This window comes from Saccoglossus kowalevskii, chromosome 12 (genome assembly GCF_978046115.1).
Source record: "Saccoglossus kowalevskii chromosome 12, keSacKowa6.1, whole genome shotgun sequence".
Classification (NCBI taxonomy): domain Eukaryota; kingdom Metazoa; phylum Hemichordata; class Enteropneusta; family Harrimaniidae; genus Saccoglossus; species Saccoglossus kowalevskii.
The window spans coordinates 9,522,247-9,548,775 of NC_140652.1; the positions used below are offsets into that span (position 1 = coordinate 9,522,247).

Consider the following 26,529-nt stretch of genomic DNA (forward strand, 5'->3'; position numbering starts at 1 on the left):
GGTCATTGTGTCCTGGTTCGTTGGCGTCGAGTTGTTTCTACCCAGCATTATGTTTGCTGAGAAAATTTTAAGCATTTTTTGCCTAGTTTTCGCGAAAGTGGTGAGTATTTCAGATTAGAGACATTTAAATTGCAGAAGATTTCATACGGCTGTTATCGGCATTAATGACACTGTTTATCTTACATGGCGTGAAAATCAGAAAATGGCTGTTGCTTCAATTTTGTACTGACAAATAAGTAAAGTTTAGTGTGATAATTCTTTAGTGCAAGTTTTGTTTGTGGTGTCTTAACTTATGTTTATACAATTTTACCATTCTTTCGATTTAATCGACTTTATTTTACCTATACTGCAATAATAGTAGTAAAGTAATTTATATTCATACACTGTTTGTTTCATGATATAAGCAACATATTCGGAGAATTGCACCCCCTCTCTGTTCGCAGAATTCGTCATGGTTGTTGTTTAAACAAATCACCATGGACACAATTGTACGTCACCTATTACGAGGATTACGATTGGCTAATTTGTAGATAACGTAGTCATTGTGTACTGGTCCGTTGGCGTCGAGAATTTTTGTTACAGAACTTAAGTAGGAAGTCTTGTTTTCGCGGGAGTGGTGAGTATTTCAGAATAGAGACATTTAATTTAAATTGCGGAGAAGTTCATATGGTTTTTATCATTTCCAATGGCACTGTTTATCTTATGTGACGTGAATATCAGAAAATGGCTGTTGCCTCAACTTCTTACTGACATATAACTAAAGTTTAGTGTGATAATTCTTTAGTTCAATTTCTGTTTGTGGTGTCTTACCTTATGTTTATACAATTTTACCATCCTTTGGATTTAATCGGCTATATTCTTATCCAGACTGCCATGATGGTAGTAAACTAATTTATGTTCATGCTCTGTTTGTTTCATAATATAAGGAACATATTGTGCGAATTACACCCTCTCTCTGTTGGCAGAGTTCGTCATGGTTGTTATTCAAACAAATGACCATGGACACAGTTGTACGTCACCTATTATGAGGGTTACGATTGGCTAATCTGTAGATAACGTGGTCATTGTGTCCTGGTTCGTTGGCGTCGAGTTGTTTCTACCCAGCATTTTGTTTGCTGAAAAAAAATTAGAATTTTGTTTACAGAACTTAAGTAGGAAGTCTAGTTTTCGCGAGAGTGGTGAGTATTTCAGAATAGAGACATCTAATTTAAATTACGGATAATTTCATACGGTTGTTGTCATCATTAATGGCACTGTTTATCTTACGTGGCGTAAAAATCAGAGAATGGCTGTTGCTTCAACTTTGTACTGACATATAATTAAAGTTTAGTGTGATAATTCTTTAGTTCAATTTCTGTTTGCGGTGTCTTACCTTATGTTTATACAATTTTACCATCCTTTGGATTTAATCGGCTATATTCTTATCCAGACTGCCATGATGGTAGTAAACTAATTTATGTTCATGCTCTGTTTGTTTCATAATATAAGGAACATATTGTGCGAATTACACCCTCTCTCTGTTGGCAGAGTTCGTCATGGTTGTTATTCAAACAAATGACCATGGACACAGTTGTACGTCACCTATTACGAGGGTTACGATAAGCTAATTTGTTGATAACGTGGTCATTGTCTCCATGTTCGTTTGCATCAAGCCAATACTACCTAGCCTATTGTTTTATGAATAACTTTTGTAGCATCTTTTAAAAGACCTAACAGAGAAGTCTTTGTTTTCGCGTGTATTGGGAAATCGAGACACTTAATTTAAATTGCCGATAAGTTCAAACTGTTGTTATAGTGCACTACACAAAATGTTTTGATCAAGGGTCCGTCATTAATGACCTTGTTTATCTTACGTGGCGTGAAAATCAGAGAATGGCTCTTGCTTCAACTTTGTACTGACATATTACTTGCAGAATTCTTCATTGTTGTTGTTTAAACATATCACCATGGACACAATTGTACGTCACCTATTACGAGGATTACGATTGGCTAATTTGTAGATAACGTGGTCATTGTGTCGAGGTTCGTTGGCATCGAGTCGTTTCTACCCAGCATTTTGTTTTCTGAGAGAATTTGTAGCATTTCTTTTACACGACTTAAGTAGGATCTTGTTTACGCGAGAGTGGTGAGTATTTCAGATACGAGACATTTAATTTAAAATTGCGGAGAGTTTCATTCGGTTGTTATCATCATTAATGGCACTGTTTATCTAACAAGGCGTGAAAATCTGAAAATGGTTGTTGCTTCAACTTTGTACAGACATTTAACATAGCATAACGTTTAGCATTACAATTCATTAGTGAAAATTTTGTTTATGGCGTTTTATTGAATATTTTTCCTGAATTGGCCAAATTTGTCTTTTCCGCGGTTACCTTTATGAAATTTTACCTACGTTTCGATTTAATTGACTACATTCTTTTCCAGACTGCCTTGATAGGAGTAAACAAAATTATATTCATACACTTTTTGTTCACGATATACGTAACATATTTGGAGAATTACACCTCTTTTTTGTTACGGAGAATTTGTTATAGTTGTTGTTAAAAAATCGAAATGGATAAAATTGTATGTCACCTATTACGAGGTTTACGGTTAGCTGATTTGTAGATAGCGTGGTCCTTGTCTTCACGTTCTTTTGCATCGAGTCGTTTCTACCCGGCATTTTGTTTTCTGCGAGATCTTTTGGCATTTTTTAATAACGAGGAAATCTAGTTTTCGCAAAAGTGGTTAGTATTTGTGAATCGAGAAACTTAATTTGAATTGCGGAGAAGTTAATGTGGTTATTATAGTGCATTAGAGACTATGGTCTGATCAACGTTCGTCACTAATGGCACTGTTTATCTTACGTGGCGTGACAATCATAAATTTGATGTTGCTTCAACTTTGTACTGACATATAACATAGAGCGTAGTTCAGCGTGACAATTCTTTAGTGTTGTTAAAACAAATCACCATGGACACAATTGTACGTCACCTATCACGAGGTTTACAATTGGCTAATTTGTAGATAAGGTTGTCATTTTCTCTAGGTCCGTTGGCGTCTAGTAGTTTCTTCCCAGCTTCTTGTTTTCAAACAGAATTTGTAGCATTTGTTTACAAGAACCAAGTAGATAGTCTAGTTTTTCGCAAGAGCGGTGAGTATTTTGGAATCGAGACACTTAATTTAAATTGCGGAGATGTTCATATGGTTGTTATAATTGGCTACAGAAAACGGCGTGATCAAGGCTCCGCCAATAATGACACTGTTCAGTTTACGTGGCGTGAAAGTTAGAAAATGACTGTTGCTTCAAAATTGTACTGACATATAATATAGACTAAAGTTTAGTGTGACAATTCGTTTGCGCATTTTTTATTTGCGGTGTCTCATCTGTATGTTTTTCTTGAATTGGCAAAATCTGTCTCTCTGCTTACTGCAGCATACTTCACGCATTTTTTCCCTCGCTTCAAATTAATCGAGTATATTCTCAACCTGACTGGCATGATAATATTAAACTAAATTATATTCATACACTTTTTTGTCCATGATATAAGTAACATATTGGGAGAATTACACCTCTTCTTTTTTACGTACAGTGTATCATAGTTGTTGTTAAAAATCACCATGGGCACAATTGTACGTCACCCATTACGAGAGTAACGATTGGCTGATTTGTAAATAACGTTGTCATTGTCTCTAGGTCCCTCGGTGTTGAGCCGTTTTAACCCAGCATTTTGTTTTCTAAGAATATGTTCAGCATTCTTACAAGACATAATTATGAGGTCCGGTTTTCGCGACAGTAGTGAGTATTTGAGGAGCGAGGCAGTTAATTTAAATTGCGGTTGAGTTCATATGTTGTTAAAGTGGACTAGAGACAATGGTTGATCGAGGGTTCGTCACTAACGGCACTGTTTATCTTACGTGGCGTAACAATCATAAATTGGGTGTTGCTTTAACTTTTTCCTGACATATAACATAGACTAAAGTTTAGTGTGACAATTCGTTAGTGCATTTTTTGTTTGTGGTGTCTTATCTGAATATTTTTTTTTTGAATTGGCCAAATGTGTCTTTGTTTTTCGGCAACACCCGTAATGCAATTTCACAGTCGTTTAAATTTTCTCCACTACATTCTCACCCAGACTGGCATGATATAAAATTGCAGCTGTTACTTTAATTTTGTACTGACATAAAACATAGACTAAAGTTTATCGTGACAATACTTTAGTGAACTTCTTGTTTGCGGTGTCTTATCACAATATGTTAATTTTTCTTGAATTGCACAAATCTGTTTTTCCGCAGTACCATTTATGCAATTCTACCGTCGTTTCAATTTAATTGAATATTTTCTTACCCAGACCGCCATGTTAGTAGTAAAGTAATTTATATTCAGACACCGTTTGCTCCACGATATAAGGAATATATTCACCTCTTTTTGTTACGGAGGATTTGTCATAGTTATGGTTAAATAAATCACCATGGACTCAATTGTTCGTCACCTACTACGAGAGTTACGATTGGCTGATTTGTAGATAATGTGGTCATTGTCTCCACGTTCGTTGTCATCGAGTCGTTTTTACCCAGCATTATAGTGCATTAGAGACAATGGTCTGATCAAGGTCCTTTACTAATGGCACTGTTTATCTTACGTGGCGTGACAATCCTAAATTGGATGTTGCTTCAACTTTGTTCTGACATAACATAGTCTAAAGTTTAGTGTCACAATTCTTTAGTGCATTTTTTATTTACGGTGTCTTATCTGAATATTTTTCTTGAATTGGCCAAATCTGTCTTTCTGCAGCACCGTTAATGCGATTTCATCGTCGTTTCGATTTAATCGACTACATTCTCACGCAAACTGGCATATATATTTGCAGTTGATGCTTTAATTTTGTACTGACATAAAACATTGACTAAGTTTATTGTGAAAATACTTTAGTGAACTTTTTGTTTGCGGTGTCACATCTGAATATTTTTTTTTCTTGAATTGCACAAATCTGTCTTTCCGCAGCAGAGTTCGTGCCATTTTACCGTTGTTTCGATTCAATTGACTACATGCTTTCCCAGACTGCCTTCATAGACGTAAACAAATTTATATTGATACAATTTTTGTTCACGATATACGTAACATATTTGGAGAATTACACCTCTTCTTTGTTACGTAGAATTTGTCATAGTTGTTGGTAACAAATCGAAATGGACAAAATTGTATATCACTTATTACGAGGTTTACGGTTAGCTGATTTGTAGAAAATGTGGTCCTTATATTCGAGTTCGTTTGCATCGAGTCGTTTCTACCCAGTATTTTGTTTCCTGCGAGATATTTTGGCATTTTGTACAAGACATAACGAGGAAATCTAGTTTTCGCAATAGTGGTCAGTATTTGAGAATGGAGACACTTAATTTTAATTGCGGAGAAGTTAATATGGTTGTTATATTGCATTAGAGACAATTTTCTGATCAAGGTCCTTTACTAATGACACTGTTTATCTTACGTGGCGTGACAATCATAAATTGGATGTTGTTTCAACTTCGTACTGACATATAACATAGACGAAAGATTAGCGTGACCATTATTTAGTGTTGTTAAAACAAATCACCATGGACCCAATTGTAACGTCACCTATTACGAAGGTTATGATTGGCTAGTTTGTAGATGCCTTCTGAATACGAGACTATGAGGGCATTTTTACATATTCACATGAGGAGAGGGATTAGAAGTTAGAGTTTGATTACCGCCGTTCCAATTTTCTAGACTGCTATGTCAAAAGATAGTTTAAATACATGCACTCTTTGTTCTACAATATGAGCACATTTTTTATGGAGAGTGTCATATTTGTTGTTGAAAAAATAGCTTTGACACATTGTACGTTACTTTTTTTTCGAGAGTTACTATAGGCTGATTTGCAGTACACTTGGTCACTGTCTCCATGTCCGTTGGCGTCAAGCTGTTTCTACCCAGCTTTTTGTTTTATAGGAAAATGTTTAGCATTTTTTTCAAAGACCTAAAAAAGTCTTAGTTTTAGTTAATTTAAGTCAATTTGATCAAGGAACCGTCATTAATAACACTGTTGTATTACGTGGCGTAAAAATCAGAAAATGGCTATTGCTTCAACTTTGTACTGACATATAACATAGTATAGTATGACAATACTTTAGTGCAATTTTTGTTTGTGGTGTCTCATCTGAATATTTGTATTTACTTGAATTGGCCATATCTGTCTTTCCACAGTACCATTTATACATTTTCACAATCCTTTCGATTTAATCGACTACATTTTTACCCTGACTGCCATGATTGTAGTAAATTAATTCAAATTCATACACTGTTTGTTCCATGATATAAGGAACATATTAGGAGAATTACACCTCCTCTCTGTTCGCAGAATTTGTCATAGATGTTGTTGTTAAAACAAATCACCATGGACACAATTTTATGTCACCTATTATGAGGGTTACGATTGGCTAATCTGTAGATAACGTGGTCATTGTGTCCTGGTTCGTTGGCGTCAAGTTGTTTCTACCCAGCATTTTGTTTGCTGAGAAAATTTTAAGCATTTTTTGCCTAGTTTTCGCGAAAGTGGTGAGTATTTCAGATTAGAGACATTTAAATTGCAGATGATTTCATACGGTTGTTTTCGTCATTAATGACACTGTTTATCTTACGTGGCGTGAAAATCAGAAAATGGCTGTTGCTTCAATTTTGTACTGACAAATAACTAACGTTTAGTGTGATAATTCTTTAGTGCAAGTTTTGTTTGTGGTGTCTTATCTTATGTTTATACAATTTTACCATTCTTTCGATTTAATCGACTATATTTTACTTATACTGCCATAATAGTAGTAAACTAATTTATCTTCATACACTGTTTGTTTCATGATATAAGCAACATATTCGGAGAACTGCACCCCCTCTCTGTTCGCAGAATTCGTCATGGTTGTTGTTTAAACAAATCACCATGGACACAATTGTACGTCACCTATAACGAGGGTTACGATTGGCTAATTTGTAGATAACGTAGTCATTGTGTACTGGTCCTTTGGCGTCGAGCATTTTTGTTACAGAACTTAAGTAGGAAGTCTTGTTTTCGCGGGAGTGGTGAGTATTTCAGAATAGAGACATTTAATTTAAATTGCGGAGAAGTTCATATGGTTTTTATCGTTTCCAATGGCACTGTTTATCTTATGTGGCGTGAATATCAGACAATGGCTGTTGCCTCAACTTCTTACTGACATATAACTAAAGTTAAGTGTTATAGTTCTTTGGTAGAATATTTGTTTGTGGTGTTTTATCGTATGTTTATACAATTTTACCATACTTTCGATTTAATCGACTATATTCTTACCCATACTGCCATGATAGTAGTAAACTAATTTATATTCATACACTGTTTGTTTCATGATATAAGGAACATATTCAGCGAATTGCACCCCTCTCTGTTCGCATAATTCGTCATGGTTGTTGTTTAAACAAATCACCTTATACACAGTTGTACGTCACCTATTACGAGGTTTACGATAGGCTAATTTGTAGATAACGTGGTCATTGTGTACTGGTCCGTTGGCGTCGATTCATTTCTACCCAGCATTTTGTTTGCTGAAAAAAAAATTATAATTTTGTTTACAGAACTTAAGTAGGAAGTCTAGTTTTCGCGAGTGTGGTGAGAATTTCAGAATAGAGACATCTAATTTAAATTACGGATAATTTCATACGGTTGTTGTCATCATTAATGGCACTGTTTATCTTACGTGGCGTGAAAATCAGAAAATGGCTGTTGCTTCAATTTTGTACTGACAAATAACTAAAGTTTAGTGTGATAATTCTTTAGTGCAAGTTTTGTTTGTGGTGTCTTATCTTATGTTTATACAATTTTACCATTCTTTCGATTTAATCGACTATATTTTACCTATACTGCCATAATAGTAGTAAACTAATTTATATTCATACACTGTTTGTTTCATTATATAAGCAACATATTCGGAGAATTGCACCCCCTCTCTGTTCGCAGAATTCGTCATGGTTGTTGTTTAAACAAATCACCATGGACACAATTGTACGTCACCCATAACGAGGGTTACGATTGGCTAATTTGTAGACAACGTAGTCATTGTGTACTGGTCCGTTGGCGTCGAGCATTTTTGTTACAGAACTTAAGTAGGAAGTCTTGTTTTCGCGGGAGTGGTGAGTATTTCAGAATAGAGACATTTAATTTAAATTGCGGAGAAGTTCATATGGTTTTTATCGTTTCCAATGGCACTGTTTATCTTATGTGGCGTGAATATCAGAAAATGGCTGTTGCCTCAACTTCTTACTGACATATAACTAAAGTTTAGTGTTATAGTTTTTTAGTAGAATATTTGTTTGTGGTGTTTTATCGTATGTTTATACAATTTTACCATACTTTCGATTTAATCGACTATATTTTTACCCATACTGCCATGATAGTAGTAAACTAATTTATATTCATACACTGTTTGTATCATGATATAAGGAACATATTCAGCGAATTGCACCCCTCTCTGTTCGCAGAATTCGTCATGGTTGTTGTTTAAACAAATCACCTTAGACACAATTGTACGTCACCTATTACGAGGTTTACGATTGGCTAATTTGTAGATAACGTGGTCATTGTGTACTGGTCCGTTGGCGTCGAGTCATTTCTACCCAGCATTTTGTTTGCTGAAAAAAAATTGAATTTTGTTTACAGAACTTAAGTAGGAAGTCTAGTTTTCGCGAGTGTGGTGAGTATTTCAGAATAGAGACATCTAATTTAAATTACGGATAATTTCATACGGTTGTTGTCATCATTAATGGCACTGTTTATCTTACGTGGCGTAAAAATCAGAGAATGGTTGTTGCTTCAACTTTGTACTGACATATAATTAAAGTTTAGTGTGATAATTCTTTAGTTCAATTTCTGTTTGTGGTGTCTTACCTTATGTTTATACAATTTTACCATCCTTTCGATTTAATCGGCTATATTCTTATCCAGACTGCCATGATAGTAGTAAACTAATTTATGTTCATGCTCTGTTTGTTTCATAATATAAGGAACATATTGTGCGAATTACACCCTCTCTCTGTTGGCAGAATTCGTCATGGTTGTTATTCAAACAAATGACCATGGACACAGTTGTACGTCACCTATTACGAGGGTTACGATAAACTAATTTGTAGATAACGTGGTCATTGTCTCCATGTTCGTTTGCATCAAGCCAATACTACCTAGCCTATTGTTTAATGAATAACTTTTTAGCATATTTTAAAAGACCTAACTAAGAAGTCTTATTTTCGCGTGTATTTGGAAATCGAGATACTTAATTTAAATTGCCGATACATTCATACAGTTGTTATAGTGCACTACACAAAATGTTTTGATCAAGGGTCCGTCATTAATGACATTGTTTATCTTACGTGGCGTTAAAATCAGAAAATGGTTGTTGCTTCAACTTTGTACTAACATATAACTAAAGTTTAGTGTGACAATTCTTTAGTAGAATTTGTGTTTGTGGTGTCTTATCTTATGTTTATACAATTTTACCATCCGCTCGATTTAATCGACTAGTCTTCCTCAGACTGCCATGATAGTACTAAACTAATTTGTGTTCATACACTGTTTGTTTCATGATATAAGGAACATATTCGGCGAAATACACCTCCTCTCTGTTCGCAGAATTTGTCATGATTGTTGTTTAAACAAATCACCGTGAACACAATTTTACGTCATCTATCATGAGGGTTACGATTGGCTAATTTGTAGATAAAGTGGTTATTGTGTCCAGGTCCGTTGGCGTCAAATCGTTTCTACCCAGCATTTTGTTTTCTGAGGGAATATTTAGTATTTTTTTTACATGACTTAAGTAGGAAGTCTATTTTTCGCGATAGTGGTGAGTATTTCAGAATCAAGACATTTAATTTAAATTGTGGAGAAGTTCATATGATTGTTATATTGGACTACAGACAATTTAATTGATTATATTTTAACCCAGACTGGCATTATATAAAATGGCTGTTGCTTCAACTTTGTACTGACATATAACATAGCATAACGTGTAGTGTAACAATACTTCAGTAATTTTTGTTTGTGGCGTCGTATCTGAATATTTTTATTTTTTCTTGAAATGGCCAAATCTGTCTTTCCGCGGTATCTTTATGCAATTTTACAGACGTTTAGATTTAATCGACTACATTTGTAGATAACGTGGTAATTGTCATTAGGTCGAGTCGTTTTTACCGAGCATTTTTTAAAGCATTTTTAGTACATAAATAGGAAATCTAATTTTCGTGATAATGGTGAGTATTTTAGAGACATTTTATTTAAATTGCGGAAGAGTGAATTGAACCATATAAAGTTATTTGGTTCATATGGTTGTTATAGTGCTCTACATTCAATGGCTAGATCATGTTTCCGTCACTATTGGCAAGGTTTGTCTTATATGGCGTGACAATCAGAAAATATGCTTCAATTTTGTATTGACTACTAGTATTTACATTGTTCAACGTTCAATGTGATAACTATTCAGCACTACGTTGTCATAGAGTTGTTTCTATCCATAAGTTGCCAAACAACGAGAAAGTCCAGTTTTCGCTATTATCTCTTTTGTTCTCATCGAACGTATTCAATGTACAATTTAAAGCGTCAACACACGCATAACTTTTTTCATAGTGCGCGATTTATTTTTATAATTTGCCACTACATAAGACATGATAATAGTATATAACCAGTCGTGATTGTACATGTAATTCAATACTATTGAATTAAGTGGGAATACAACACAAGAATACGATGTGGTGTTTACTGTTCACTTCTTCTATAATAAAAAAGTGACCTGAAAGAGTTGTATTATTTTTTAAATAATGTTTTTCCGCCAGGCGACAGTTACGGTCATTGAATATCAGTGTTGTTATTCTCGAGTTGTTTAAGTGCAAATAGCAAGGACTAGTGATGACATATGGTGCATTATTGCTACAGATGCCATATTCATGTTTGGAACTACAAGACAGGGCTAAACGGTCATCATTCTATCAAATTGCAATTTAATTTAGTGCAAACAAAATGATTCAAATAAAGATGTGCGAAATTTTAAGACAAATTTATTGCATAATACAAATATATCAGCTAATATATTAGTTTAGTAGAAGCCTTCAAAATTCAAGAATGTGCGCAAATGTTGAAGTATTACCACCGTTTCAATTTTACAGACTGTTACGGGAAAGTTGAAAAAAATTAGTTACATGCACTGTTTATTCTACGATATGAGTCCCCCTTTTCTGCATTACGAGGAATATGTTTTAGTTATTGATAACTAAATTAACTAAATGTACGTCACTTATTACAAACGTTACGATTGGCTGAACTGTAGATATCGTGAACTTTGTTTCCAGACCCGTTGGCGTCGAGTCGTTTCTACCTGGCCGTGTTCTTAAGGGAATTGTTAGTAGCTTTTCTATTACATTACATAAGTGGACGAACAATAAGATCGTATATTTTATTGTACGTTGGTGAGTATTTGAAAATAGCGATATTTTAGTTCAATTGTGGAAGGGTAACTTTTACCATTTCAATTAAATTGCTTCATAATGCAAAAACTAAATGTATAGGGTTGCATTATTTCGTCACTGTTAGCTATTTTTGTCACCTGAAACCATAATTAGTTGTGGTGTTATTCGAAACGATGCTTGGTATGTTAACGTTCACTAATGCCAGACGAAGTGACCTAGCATTGCAAACCATAGTCAATCATAAATGTAGTCCACTTGCTAATGATTTGCTGAAATTTAAATTCGGAGTTTCTAGTGAATATTCAATATATTAGTGAATTCGAGACAATGAGGAAATTGTTAAATATCCACCTAAGACATGAGAAGAGAGATGCAAAGTTACAGTTTGATTACCGCCGTTTCGATTTGTTAGACTGTTATGTCAAAGTTAAAATAATTTAATTACATACACTGTTTGTTGAACGATATGAGTACCCCTCTTCTCCGTTAAGAGGGATATGTCATAGTTGTTGATCTTTGACACATTGTACATCGCTTATTACGAGAGTTACGATTGGCTAAATTGTGCATAACGTGTCCAGTGTTTCAAGGTCCGTTAGCGTCGAGTCGTTTGGTGGTTCATAATCATTGTACCTATCAGTCAAAACAGTTTATTTTAGGCAGTTTTTGTTTTGCTTCTGCATGGCTAAAGTTGTGATTCACTCCAGTAACAAGCGGCAGAACAAAGGTTGCCGTGACCTTCTGGAATTTTTCAATCAAACTTTTTAAGTCAAGGCTTAAAACGGGTCATAAATAGTCACGAGTACTGTTATAAATCGCTGCCTAAGTTTAACAGTACGTAGAAATTGGAGAATTCCTTGTTTCACATTCAGGATAACGCATTTCATTTTTTGCGATGAATACGCTGGAAGGTACATTTTTACGATGAAATGAAACTTGCTTGCCGGAGTCAAGAAAACAATTAGTTTTCTTTTCATGGTAAATATTGTATTTACTGACGCGCACTTAGACAATGGTACAGACAAGTTTAGATAACACACAAGAGCAAAGCGGGTTATCTGCACACACACACGTTTTGTTTTGATTTTCTTTTGATATGGGGCAAGGGATTTGATACCTTAAGTAGGAATCGGTGTCACCGACCAGCTTACAGGGTTTCAAAGAGTTTTTTGTACTGTTAGTGATAGTCTTTTAAAATAAAAAAATGCATAAATTCAATATTAGTAACACAAATGATATTCGCAATGAGCTACATTTTAATAACCCTAATTCCCATAGAAAATGAACCTTTTGCGCTCAGCCACTCTATTGATGAGGGGATAACCATATAAGTATGTGATTTATTCACAGAAACGAATAAAACTAGTTGAAGGCCGATGATATGTCATAAAATTAAAAACCATTCTGAGCGTGAGCGTATTCTTCAACTCAGTACCAATATTATTCACCATTCTATGCCCAACGAATGAAAAGATACCACCAACATGGGAAGTTTAATCAACCACATTTACATCATAACTTTACTGAACTTTTCTGACGAATTTGCCACTATTTAATTTGAAAAGTTCTCAACCTGCTTAGTCTGTCCTAAAATCCTAAACCTAACTACAAGAATTGCTATGAAGCCTCAGCCACAGTCATTCCAAATGATGGGGATATACGGTGACGCATTTCCCGTTGTGCCTTTCCAATATAAATTGATGCCAACTATTCACCACCCTATCGTTCAAAATATTTTATTTTTACCCAGGCACAAGGTCTATTTTTCGTTTTTGCATATTTGGCTAAGGCTGCAATTCAAACAAGCCGTCGTAATAAGAGGCAAACAAAGACTCGAGTGATCCTCTGGAATTTGTTATTCACAGTATCAAGTCAAGGCATGAAACAGAAAACGAGTGTTCCTGTATCATGAACCAGTTGCCTGAATTTGAGATTATATGGACGGTAGAGGATGCACTATGTAAAATCCAGGATAACACACTTCGCATTCTACTGTAAATGTGGCATGTACGAATTATTGTGGAACAGTAGTACGCCTTGTCCTGTTGATAAACACCGATATAAACGAACACCAATTTTTCAGCTAATTTAGCACACGCACAGGAAACTCTCAGTGGGTTATCTTGGCATACACTTGCAGCAATGCGTAATTGTTTTATATTGATTGTATTGTGATTTTAATGTTTTAAATTACCCTTGCTATTTGGTAGGGGATAATACGCCCTTAAGTGCTAGCTGCTATCACAGACCAGCATACATGTTTCAAGGCATATTTGTACTGTTACATGATCGTATTTTATTTTATTTTTCGCGTGAAGCAAAACCAGTGCGTACAATATAAACGGAATTTAAACATTCCCAAATTAGTTCAACTAATCTTAACCTGTACATATTTAAATGCAATATAAAAAATTTATTTCATTTTTCTCCTTTTTATTTTGTATTCTTAGATAGTCATAACATACATCATTTTTAAGTGACAAAAACAGACAATGGCAACTTCACCTTGTGACCCCTTCAAGGATTTTTTAAACACGTTGGCAGGCGATATTGGTAAAGATGGTAAGTGAACACATATTTCATAATCATTTTTATAATACTATAGAAAAAAGGTAGTTCTATCTTAATATTCTCCGCCAAAAAGTTGTTAATTTACATATAAGCAGGTATTTCACGCTTCGTAAATATATCCATAATACAGTTAGAAAGCATAAATCAATATAATTGATTATAGCTGAAAAGATATTTACGGAATTTAGTTTTGTATAATTTAACTTTTATTCAATAAATTTAATTATCTGCAATGAATTAATTTTGTTTTAGTGCATTTTATTGATGAACGGGTAGACCAATTTATGTTCATTTTGGCAGGAGTTCGTTTTTTTGTGCTCATAAATAATTACATGTATGCAAATAGAATAATTATTTTTTTGTGGTAACAATCCATCACTTCGGAAATTAGTAATAAGTATTAAATATCTTTAAACCGCCTTTCTATTTGACCGATTGCAAATTAAAATAAAATTTTAAGTTTATTTTAAGATGGCACTTCGAGATTATATTTTTGATTTTACATATATTATTAATATAAAGAAATACATTAGAAAACACTTATTGTTATCGTGATTTCATTTACAATGGCAGATAAATCAGATATTTAAGTTTTAGTAAGAACTGTACAAGTACCAATAGATTATATATCCGATCTCCATATTTTTCAACGTCATGAGATAAATTTAATGAATAAATATTTTGCTTCTGTATTGAAAATTCCCGTTTGTCGTAAATAACTTTTGCATCTAATACTGTGTACACAAAAGCTTAACTTGCTCAAAGTGAAAACCTGACTATGTTATTTGACCCATAATTTTGAGTTAAACGTGTCACATTAAGGAAACCCTTTACGTGTTGGCATATATTGTATCATATTGATGAATATACACTACAATTGTAAGCTGGTTGTAGAATGATACAGACGTTAGAGAGACAGACATATTTTTGCAGTTAAACTACTGGTGACATGACTAATTACAGACACTTGAGTCAAAGTGATCAGCCGTATGTCAAATTTGCTACATGACTCGACACACGGATTCATCTATACTTTACTATTTTGATTTATTTAGCAACGTGACATAAGCTAAGTGTTCAAATTAACTATTTTATTAACTTTACAGTATTACATGTGTTCATAATATATGTACTTATTTGTTTTAACAGATCTCAAAACAATGGTTGACATGACTGGTGCATTGAATCCGCCTATTCAAAAGATAGCAAGAGAAACCCTAAAAGAAAATGGCAGACCATTTGACTTGTTTGAGAAGTTGATCGAAAAAGAACATCTAACAAGCAACAACCCATTTACACTAATCTACTTACTTCAGAAAGCAAATCGAGATGATTTAGTTAAAATAGTTGAATCAAAATGTGGTATGGCGGTGCCAGCCAGCAAGTAAAAACTGAATTTTAATAAAGATATTCATAGTACAGTTAGAAAGCATAAACCAATATAGTTGCCAATTGCTGAAATGGTATTTACGGAATTTAGTTTTGCAAAATTGAATTTTTATTCAATAAAATGAATTATCTTTAATGATTTTTTAATTCATAACATTGATGAACGGGTAGACCAAATGATGTTCATTTTGGCAGGAGTTCGTTATGTGTGCTCGTAAATAATTACATGTATATAAATAGAACAATTATTTAGTTTTGGTAAAAATCCATCACTTCGGAAATCAGTATTGACTATTGAAGTTTTTAAACCGCCTTTCTATTTGATCGATGACAAATTAAAATCAAATTTTAAGTTGATTTTAAGATCGCGTTTCGAGATTATTTTTCGATTTTACTTATATTATTAATCTGAAAAAAATACATGGTTAAACATTTCTATTCTATTTAGCCCAATCATCCCAGGAAAAGAATACAATGCAAACTTCTGCCATGATAATTGACTGCTTCTGACACTACACAATATATTTTACTATGTTCTAAGGAAATAATAATATCAAACGCATGTGCTAATTCGAGTTGTAATGTTTTTGTTTACATTCAACTTCATGATTCATACCATATAGTATCATCATTTCTCCATATATTTGTACAATTCAGTTATTGGGTGGAGTATACAATGTGAATTAATACATTGTTTTATCTCCCTCCTCCTAAAACAAACTACATTTCCATGGTAGATTTGACATTGTGAGCACCTCTTTCGAATGCCTCAATACCTCCATAATAGACTAGGATCGATCGACGTAAACTTATATTTAACCATTTAAATGGTTATTCCGTCTATCGTGGCTATAGTCTCGAGGCTGTATAACTTTTACAAATGACATTACTGATAGAACATTCTGGGTAATCTTACGTTAAAAAGTAGTCTTTCAGAATGGCGGACGTACGTCCGCGAAAGAGGCGTTTTGAACGAAGCTATTATTTTTTTTTTCATAACGGCATAAAAACGGTCATCGCGTGACAGCGTTAGGTCAATAAATATATATTTGAATAATCAATCCAGGTAATTCGGGGCGATAGTCTTGAGTGTGCCAAGGCATGGTCGCTATTTTTGGCAGTCGAATACAAAACTATCGTGACTGATTAGGGCGGGATGTAAAGGCATTGTCCATTTTATTACCCGATAACACAGTGTAGGGCTAGCATGATTTGAGTACTTGTACTTGAGTACTTTGAGTATTTTGTGAACATTGAACTTTATTTTTATTTTCTATTTTATGGGTCGTTTCTCACAGAAACTAAAATGCAAATACATTATTAATATTGTCGTCGTGTACAAGTCAACATCGAAATTCAAATACGGATATCACATTGACAGTTGTGCAATGACATTTAAAAACCAATATGTTTTCCATTTGTTTCAAATTAAAAGGAAATGTGTCGGGTAAGGATAGCAGTCGGCAATATGAATATAAATCTGAATCAACATGACGAGAATCAAATTCGTTATTCCAGTAAAAATTCTTTCTTCGAGTTTTTAATAGCTCCCACGTTCTTCAAACGAGTCTTCACCCGGTGAGCTATCTCAAACGCGATGCTGTGATCATCAAAAAGAATACTGTTTACTTTGGTCTTCCATTCGTCGATTTCATCCTGTCTTTTCATTTCATTGACTCCGACATCTGCAATCAGTTGACTACTAAACTCGAGCAAGTATTCCTTAATAAACATTGCGTGACATTGCATGACAAGAAAAGAAACCCCGGCGGCCATTGCTTCTAAAGCAACTAATTAAAAAGGTTCACTTCGAGTTGGCATTACGAAAAGGTGACTTCGGTGAAGATATTTCCTTATTTGTTCTTTTGCACCACATGACTCTGAAAAAATGTCGAGGAAGGATGACTTTATAAAACTTATTTTTTGTCAACACTTCCATTCTTGGATAGCCCACGGAAGATCCATGTTGGCATGAATACTGCTTTGTTTTTAACCATTTCATGATATAACTCTACACTCGCACTCAATGCCTCAGCCACGATGTCATAGCCTTTCAGATTTACAACACCTTCCACTCGACCAACTGGAAGCACATTTCTAGGGTGGTGCGTTTCCGGCCTTATGATATTAACGACAAAAGATCTTCTTCTGGGAGGGGCAAAAACTGTTTGTGATCAACAAGTGTAGTTTTGAATACTTGGTCATAGTGGTTATACGTCATTACTCCAACAGAAAACACGACATCATACTTATTTGCTTGTTCCAAAATCATGGTTGCTGCATTTCCACCTGCAATAGAGTGTACGCTTCTTTAGCAAAGATGTTTTATTCTGGAATAACGTGCAAAAATAAAACAACTTTGGCTTCATCAAAACAATTTTCATTCAACTTAGTTGTCTCATTTCCTGTAATTGAAATGTGTCCAATAATACACATTTACAATTTGATATAATGTTGGGAAATTAATGTTCCGATAGGTGACCAAACACTCTGGGTTTGAGTTTTGCCCCTTTTCATCAGCAACAATCAAGTTGATTCCGTTCTTCTCAGCATCTTTTTTGTCTTCGTCTGTTGCTTTTGGTGCAGTCACATACACTTTAACACTTGTTTAGCAAGGATAGATATATGGCGATGAAAACTGGACACACCTCCCTTTGTTGTACTCCATTCATCATTAATTACCAGAATGCTCCTAAGATTCAACAGTAACACCCTCATTTAGTACATCTTGTTAGTTGAGTGTGTTAAATATTGGGCACATGCAATGTATATAATGCATATTAAAGGCATTATTGATATTAAAGGACTGTACACAAATGCTGCAAATATGTAATATAACTTGTGATACGAAAACAAATTTGACTTGTGGTACTAATGCAAATGAAAATTGTTGCAATCACGCAAAAAAGGCATACATATTGACAAGCATCAGTGGTGTAATATATGGCATGTTGTCAATTCTGTTCTAATAGACCTATTTGTCATTTATAATATATTTTGCATTTTACTAAACATTCCTCTAGATGGCCGGTTTAATTTTTACGGTGACTGGTGTACAAAAAGAAAATGCAACATTAAAATTACCAAAACTAGGCATGACTGACTTAGATATGTAAATCAAATCAAGTCAAAAAGTATGATCTGCTATCAAACAAATTTACCACCCTGAGAGTATATTTTTAATTTACTGCCCGAATAAAAAATGTTACCATTAAACAAAACTAGATTATCTGGGTTTTGATTCGTGTTTCCTTATGATTCCTTACAAATTAACAAATACACAGTACATCGATTTTTTGCGGGGGGAGGGGGTAACTACAAGTATGATGGATTTCCTCCCTATTTTGCTGTTATTCTAAAATATTCCCAAGCATTCATCATGAAAAAAATCAGTGTGTTCCTAACTATTTTGTATACCTATTTTATAATAATGTGATACTATTTTTGTCAACTTCAAATTCTGCCTTCAAAAAAGCAATTATGAAAAACAAAGCCAGCTGACAGTCAGCATATGGGTTACGATTGAAAAGGCATTCAGCTTTGCAATTAAAAAATAAGCAGATCGATACGTCTAACTATTCTAAATACCTTAACTCGGGCGATCAAATCGACATTTTCCAACGTCAACCGAAAATATACGCCACCATCTTGTTCAAGAAGTATTTATTAACAAAACGTTGTTTCGTTGCACAAAACTAGTTTTCTCCAACGTTCCAGTACTGTAGGTTCATTTTTTTGGCCGCGAAAAAGGTATTTGTGATCGCTAGATTGGTTGATCGATGTTTTAGATAGTTACAATCATGAAAACTGCAGAACGGTTCTCCGCCATAAATCTGTAGGCGGGTGTCGAATCCTCAGGCTATACGACTTCTCATGACTGTGGGGGCCGAATGATCAGCGGAAGAAGGCCAACCTACAGTACTCTACTCAGGGCTACTGGTCACCGTGATCTTCACCGACACTGGCGCACGTTTGTACACTGTCGCTGGACAAAATAGAATTTGGCGTCGGAATTTAGCAGGTTACTCGGCACGTCACTACACTGTTTTATTTCATCGATCGTCTGAGTAAAACTTTCAAAATTAAAATAAAAGAGAACATGTTTTGACATTCTAAACATTAGACTATAGTGAGGAACGACAAATTACAGTTACTAAATAAATGACAGTCGCGTGGGGACTTCAAGAAACAACCTCATCACAACAAGAGGAGTAATCCAAAGCCGAAGATACACCAGAAAGGCACATACAAAATCTATATGTATATCTATGTGTTCTACGATATTCACATTATTTTCTTGTACACATGGCACCAAACCATGTAACGGTAGGTCTCTTAGTTTAAAAGTTTACTAAGTTTTTTTTTTATTACCATGGAGACGGATTTACATAGATGCAACTATGATATCAAAATAATCAAAAGCTAGTGGCCAGTCTTGACCAAGCGTATCGTAACCCATATGCTGACTGTCAGCTGGCTTTGTTTTTCATAATTGCTTTTTTGAAAGCAGAATCTTAAGTTGACAAAAATAGTATCACATTATTATAAAATAGTTATACAAAATAGTTAGGAACACACTGATTTTTTTCATGATGAATGTTTGGGAATATTTTAGAATAACAGCAAAATAGGGAGGAAATCCATCATACTTGTAGTTACCCCCTCCCCCCGCAAAAAAATCGATGCACTGTGTATTTGTTAATTTGTACGGAATCATAAAGAAACACGAATCAAAACCCAGATAATCTAGTTTTGTTCAATGGTAACATTTTTTATTCGGGCAGTAAATTAAAAATATACTCTCAGGGTGGTAAATTTGTTTGATAGCAGATCATATTATTTGACTTGATTTGATTTACATATCTATGTCAGTCATGCCTAGTTTTGGTAATTTTAATGTTGCATTTTCTTTTTGTACACCAGTCACCGTAAAAAATAATTCGGCCATCTAGAGGAATGTTTAGTAAAACGCAAAATATATTATAAATGACAAATAGGTATATTAGAACAGAATTGACAACATGCCATATATTACACCACTGATGCTTGTCAATATGTATGCCTTTTTTGCGTGATTGCAACAATTTACATTTGCATTAGTACCACAAGTCAAATTTGTTTTCGTATCACAATCTATATTACATATTTGCAGCATTTGTGTACAGTCCTTTAATATCAATAATGCCTTTAATATGCATTATATACATTGCATGTGCCCATTATTTAAAACACTCAACTAACAAGATGTACTAAATGTGGGTGTTATTGTTGAATCTTAGGAGCATTCTGGTAATTAATGATGAATGAAGTACAACAAAGGGAGGTTTGTCCAGTTTTCATCGCCATATATCTATCCTTGCTAAACAAGTGTTAAAGTGTATGTGATTGCACTAAAAGCAACAGACGAAGACAAAAAAGATGCTGAGAAGAACGGAATCAACTTGATTGTTGCTGATGAAAAAGGGCAAAACTCAAACCCAGAGTGTTTGGTCACCTATCGGAACATTCATTTCCCAACATTATATCAAATTTTAAATGTGTATTATTGGACACATTTCAATTACAGGAAATGAGACGACTAAGTTGAATGAAAATTGTTTTGATGAAGCCAAAGTTGTTTTGTTTTTGCACGTTATTCCAGAATAAAACATCTTTGCTAAAGAAGCGTACACTCTATTGCAGGTGGAAATGCAGCAACCATGATTTTGAAACAAGCAAATAAGTCTGATGTCGTGTCTTCTGCTGGAGCAATGACGTATAACCACTATGACCAAGTATTCAAAACTACACTTGTTGATCACAAACAGTTTTTGCCCCTCCCAGAAGAAGATTTTTTGTCGTTAATATCATAAGGCCGGAAACGCACCACCCTAGAAATGTGCTTACAGTTGGTCGAGTGGAAGGTGTTGTAAATCTGAAAGCCTATGACATCGTGGCTGAGGCATTGAGTGCCAGTGTAGAGTTATATCATGAAATAGTTAAAAACATAGCAGTATTCATGCCAACATGGATCTTCCGTGGGCTGTCCAAGAATGGAAGTGTTGACAAAAAAATAAGTTTTATAAAGTCATCCTTCCTCTACATTTTTTCAGAGTCATGTGGTACAAAAGAACAAATAAGGAAATATCTTCACCGAAGTCACCTTTTCGTAATGCCAACTCGCAGTGAGCCTTTTTAATTAGTTGCTTTAGAAGCAATGGCCGCCGGGGTTTCTTTTCTTGTCATGCCATGTCAGGCAATGTTTATTAAGGAATACTTCCTCGAGTTTAGTAGTCAACTGATTGCAGATGTCGGAGTCAATGAAATGAAAAGACAGGATGAAATCGACGAATGGAAGACCAAAGTAAACAGTATTCTTTTTGATGATCACAGCATCGCGTTTGGGATAGCTCACCGGGTGAAGACTCGTTTGAAGAACGTGGAAACTATTAAAAACACGAAGAAAGAATGTTTACTGGAATAACGAATTTGATTCTCGTCATGTTGATGAAGATTTATATTTATATTGCCGACGGCTATCTTTACCCTACACATTTCTTTTTAATTTGAAACAAATGCAAGACATATTGGTTTTTAAATGTCATTGCACAAATGTCAATGTGATATCCGTATTTGAATTTCGATGTTGACTTGTACACGACGACAATATTAATAATGTATTTTCATTTTAGTTTCTGTGAGAAACGACCCATAAAATAGAAAATAAAAATAAAGTTCAATTTTCACAAAATACTCAAAGTACTCAAGTACAAGTACACAAATCATCCTAGCCCTACGCTGTGTTATCGGGTAATAAAATGGACAATGCCTTTACATCCCGCCCTAATCAGTCACGATAGTTTTGTATTCGACTGCCAAAAATAGCGACCATGCCTTGGCACACTCAAGACTATCGCCCCGAATTACCTGGATTGATTATTCAAATATATATTTATTGACCTAACGCTATCACGCGATGACCGTTTTTTGTGCCGTTATGAAAAAAAAATAATAGCTTCGTTCAAAACGCCTCTTTCGCTGACGTACGTCGGCCATTCTGAAAGACTACTTTTTAACGTAAGATTACCCAGAATGTTCTATCAGTAATGTCATTTGTAAAAGTTATACAGCCTCGAGACTATAGCCACGATAGACGGAATAACCATTTAAACGGTTAAATATAAGTTTATGTCGATCGATCTTAGTCTATTTATTATGGAGGTATTGAGGCATTCGAAAGAGGTGCTCACAATGTCAACTCTACCATGGAACTGTAGTTTGTTTTAGGAGGAGGGAGATAAAACAGTGTATTAATTCACATTGTATACTCCACCCAATAACTGAATTGTACAAATATATGGAGAAATGATGATACTATATGGTATGAATCATGAAGTTGAGTGTAAACAAAAAAATTACAACTCGATTTAGCACATGCGTTTGATATTATTATTTCCTTAGAACATAGTAAAATATATTGTGTAGTGTCAGAAGCAGTCAATTATCATGGCAGAAGTTTGCATTGTATTCTTTTCCTGGGATGATTGGGCTAAATAGAATGGAAATGTTTTACCATGTATTTTTTCAGATTAATAATATAAGTAAAATCAAAAAATAATCTCGAAACGCGATCTTAAAATCAACTTAAAATTTGATTTTAATTTGTCATCAATCAAATAGAAAGGCGGTTTAAAAACTTCAATAGTCAATACTGATTTCCGAAGTGATGGATTTTACCAAAACTAAATAATTGTTCTATTTATATACATGTAATTATTTACGAGCACACATAACGCACTCCTGCCAAAATGAACATCATTTCGTCTACCCGTTCATCAATGTTATGAATTAAAAAATCATTAAAGATAATTCATTTTATTGAATAAAAATTCAATTTTGCAAAACTAAATTCCGTAAATACCATTTCAGCACTTGGCAACTATATTGGTTTATGCTTTCTAACTGTACTATGAATACCTTTATTAAAATTCAGTTTTTACTTGTGTGGCTGGCACCGCAATGCCAAATTTTGATTCAACTATTTTAACTAAATCATCTCGATTTGCTTTCTGAAGTAAGTAGAGTAGTGTAAATGGGTTGTTGCTTGTTAGATGTTCTTTTTCGATCAACTTCTCAAACAAGTCAAATGGTCTGCCATTTTCTTTCAGGGTTTCTCTTGCATTCTTTTGAATAGGCGGATTCAATGCACCAGTCATATCAACCATTGTTTTGAGATCTATTAAAACAAATAAGTACATATATTATGAACACATGTAATACTGTAAAGTCAATAAAATAGTTAATTTGAACACTTAGCTTATATCATGTTGCTAAATAAATCAAAATAGTATAGTATAGCTGAATCCGTGTGTCGAGTCATGTAGCAAATTTGACATACGGCTGATCACTTTGACTCAAGTGTCTGTAATTAGTCATGTCACCAGTAGTTTAACTGCAAAAATATGTCTGCCAATCTAACGTCTGTATCATTCTACAACCAGCTTACAATTGTAGTGTATATTCATCAATATGATACAATATATGCCAACACGTAATGGGTTTCCTTATTGTGACACGCTTAACTCAAAATTATGGGTCAAATAACATAGTCAGGTTTTCACTTTGAGCAAGTTAAGCTTTTGTGTACACAGTATTCGATGCAATAGTTATTAACGACAAACGGGAATTTTCAATACAGAAGCAAAATATTAATTCATTAAATTTATCTCATGACGGTGAAAAATATGGAGATCGGGTATATAATCTTTTGGTACTTGTACAGTTCTTACTAAAACTTAAATATCTGATTTATCTGCCATTGTAAATGAAATCACGATAACAATAAGTGTTTTCTAATGTACTTCTTTATATTAATAATATATGTAAAATCAAAAATATAATCTCGAAGTGCCATCTTAAAATAAACTTAACATTTTATTTTAATTTGCAATCGGTCAAATAGAAAGGCGGTTTAAAGATATTTAATATTTATTACTAATTTCCGAAGTGATGGATTGTTATAATCAATCAGCTATAATCAATTATATTGATTTATGCTTTCTAACTGTATTATGGATATATTTACAAAGCGTGAAATACCTGCTTATATGTAAATTAACAACTTTTTGGCGGAGAATATTAAGATAGAACTACCTTTTTTCTATAGTATTATAAAAATGATTATGAAATATGTGTTCACTTACCATCTTTACCAATATCGCCTGCCAACGTGTTTAAAAAATCCCTTAAGGGGTCACAAGGTGAAGTTGCCATTGTCTGTTTTTGTCACTTAAAATGATGTATGTTATGACTATCTAAGAATACAAAATAAAAAGGAGAAAAATGAAATCAATTTTTTATATTGCATTTAAATATGTACAGGTTAAGATTAATTGAACGACAAAACGTTATCACAGTGTTTACAACTGCAGAGAAGACAAAAAAAGCCGCACTGAGCCTGATAATAGGTTTTATTTCAGCCTTTTTTTCTTGTTGCCACGCAACGTATAACAAACATTACCAACAATGGTCCGTTGATATAGCCATTGTCTTCTGTGCAGTACTATATACATAATGCAACCCTCAACTTTTATACATTTTGTCTTTTGATTATTAACCAGCTTAATTTAAATGTTACAATTCACCTTTCACAATTGAATTTAAGGGTCGCGATTCTCAAATACTCATCAATGTCATAGACAAAATACTTTCTTGCTCTTCGTCTACTTATGTAATATAATAAGAAAATTGGTAACAATATCTTTAAGAAAACGGCTGGGTAGAAACGACTCGACGCTAACGGATCTTGAAACACTGGACACGTTATGCACAATTTAGCCAATCGTAACTCTCGTAATAAGCGATGTACAATGTGTCAAAGATCAACAACAACTATGACATATCCCTCTTAAAGGAGAAGAGGGGTACTCATATCGTTCAACAAACAGTGTATGTAATTAAATTATTTTAACTTTGACATAACAGTCTAACAAATCGAAACGGCGGTAATCAAACTGTAACTTTGCATCTCTCTTCTCATGTCTTAGGTGGATATTTAAAAATTTCCTCATTGTCTCGAATTCACTAATATATTGAATATTCACTAGAAACTCCGAATTTAAATTTCAGCAAATCATTAGCAAGTGGACTACATTTATGATTGACTATGGTTTGCAATGCTAGGTCACTTCGTCTGGCATTAGTGAACGTTAACATACAAAGCATTGTTTCGCATAACACCACAACTAATTATGGTTTCAGGTGACAAAAATAGCTAACAGTGACGAAATAATGCAACCCTATACATTTAGTTTTTGCATTATGAAGCAATTTAATTGAAAAGGTAAAAGTTACCCTTCCACAATTGAACTAAAATATCGCTATTTTCAAATACTCACCAACGTACAATAAAATATACGATCTTATTGCTCGTCCACTTATGTAATGTAATAGAAAAGCTACTAACAATTCCCTTAAGAACACGGCCAGGTAGAAACGACTCGACGCCAACGGGTCTGGAAACAAAGTTCACGATATCTACAGTTCAGCCAATCGTAACGTTTGTAATAAGTGACGTACATTTAGTTAATTTAGTTATCAATAACTAAAACATATTCCTCGTAATGCAGAAAAGGGGGACTCATATCGTAGAATAAACAGTGCATGTAACTAATTTTTTTCAACTTTCCCGTAACAGTCTGTAAAATTGAAACGGTGGTAATACTTCAACATTTGCGCACATTCATGAATTTTGAAGGCTTCTACTAAACTAATATATTAGCTGATATATTGAATATTGTCAAATAAAATCCGAATTTTATTTTTACAAAATCAATAGGGCGTGAATTAAATATATGAGTGACTATAGTCAGCAGTTTCAGGTCACTTCACTTTGGCAATAGTCTATGTTATCATACCAAGCATCGTTTTGCATAACAACACAATATTTTATGGTCTCAAGTGAAGCTATCTCAACATGTGATTGACAAAATCAAATTCTCTGGCGATTTGTATTATGCAATAAATTTGTCTTAAAATTTCGCACATCTTCATTTGAATCATTTTGTGTGCACTAAATTAAATTGCAATTTGATAGAAAGATGACCGTTTAGCCC

General features: G+C 34.0%; 2 protein-coding genes across 4 annotated transcripts in view; one reads left to right on the forward strand and one right to left on the reverse strand.

Annotated features, from left to right (window-relative positions):
• The first annotated feature begins 2,108 nt into the window (after positions 1-2,108).
• On the forward strand, positions 2,109-16,006 carry LOC146735494 (uncharacterized). 2 transcript variants are annotated; one of them, XM_085506110.1, is made up of 3 exons: positions 2,109-2,125; positions 13,927-14,038; positions 15,197-16,006. In XM_085506110.1, exons 2-3 carry the CDS (start codon positions 13,969-13,971, stop codon positions 15,433-15,435), a joined length of 309 nt encoding a protein of 102 aa, XP_085362236.1. In that variant the 5' UTR covers positions 2,109-2,125; positions 13,927-13,968; the 3' UTR covers positions 15,436-16,006. The 2 variants fall into 2 exon arrangements, with proteins under 2 accessions (XP_085362236.1, XP_085362235.1); XM_085506109.1 differs by lacking the exon at positions 2,109-2,125 and adding an exon at positions 8,089-8,155.
• Positions 16,007-22,841: 6,835 nt separating this feature from the next.
• Positions 22,842-26,529, reverse strand: part of LOC146735495 (uncharacterized) — a 35,948-nt gene continuing 32,260 nt past the window's right edge. For both annotated transcript variants that reach the window (XM_085506111.1, XM_085506112.1), the window contains exons 2-3: positions 24,619-24,729; positions 22,842-23,651 (exon numbers count right to left, since the gene is read on the reverse strand). In XM_085506111.1, the coding sequence (XP_085362237.1) occupies positions 23,398-23,651; positions 24,619-24,688 (324 nt within the window). In that variant the 5' untranslated portion in view covers positions 24,689-24,729 and the 3' untranslated portion in view covers positions 22,842-23,397. The remainder of the gene's footprint in view (positions 23,652-24,618; positions 24,730-26,529) is intronic.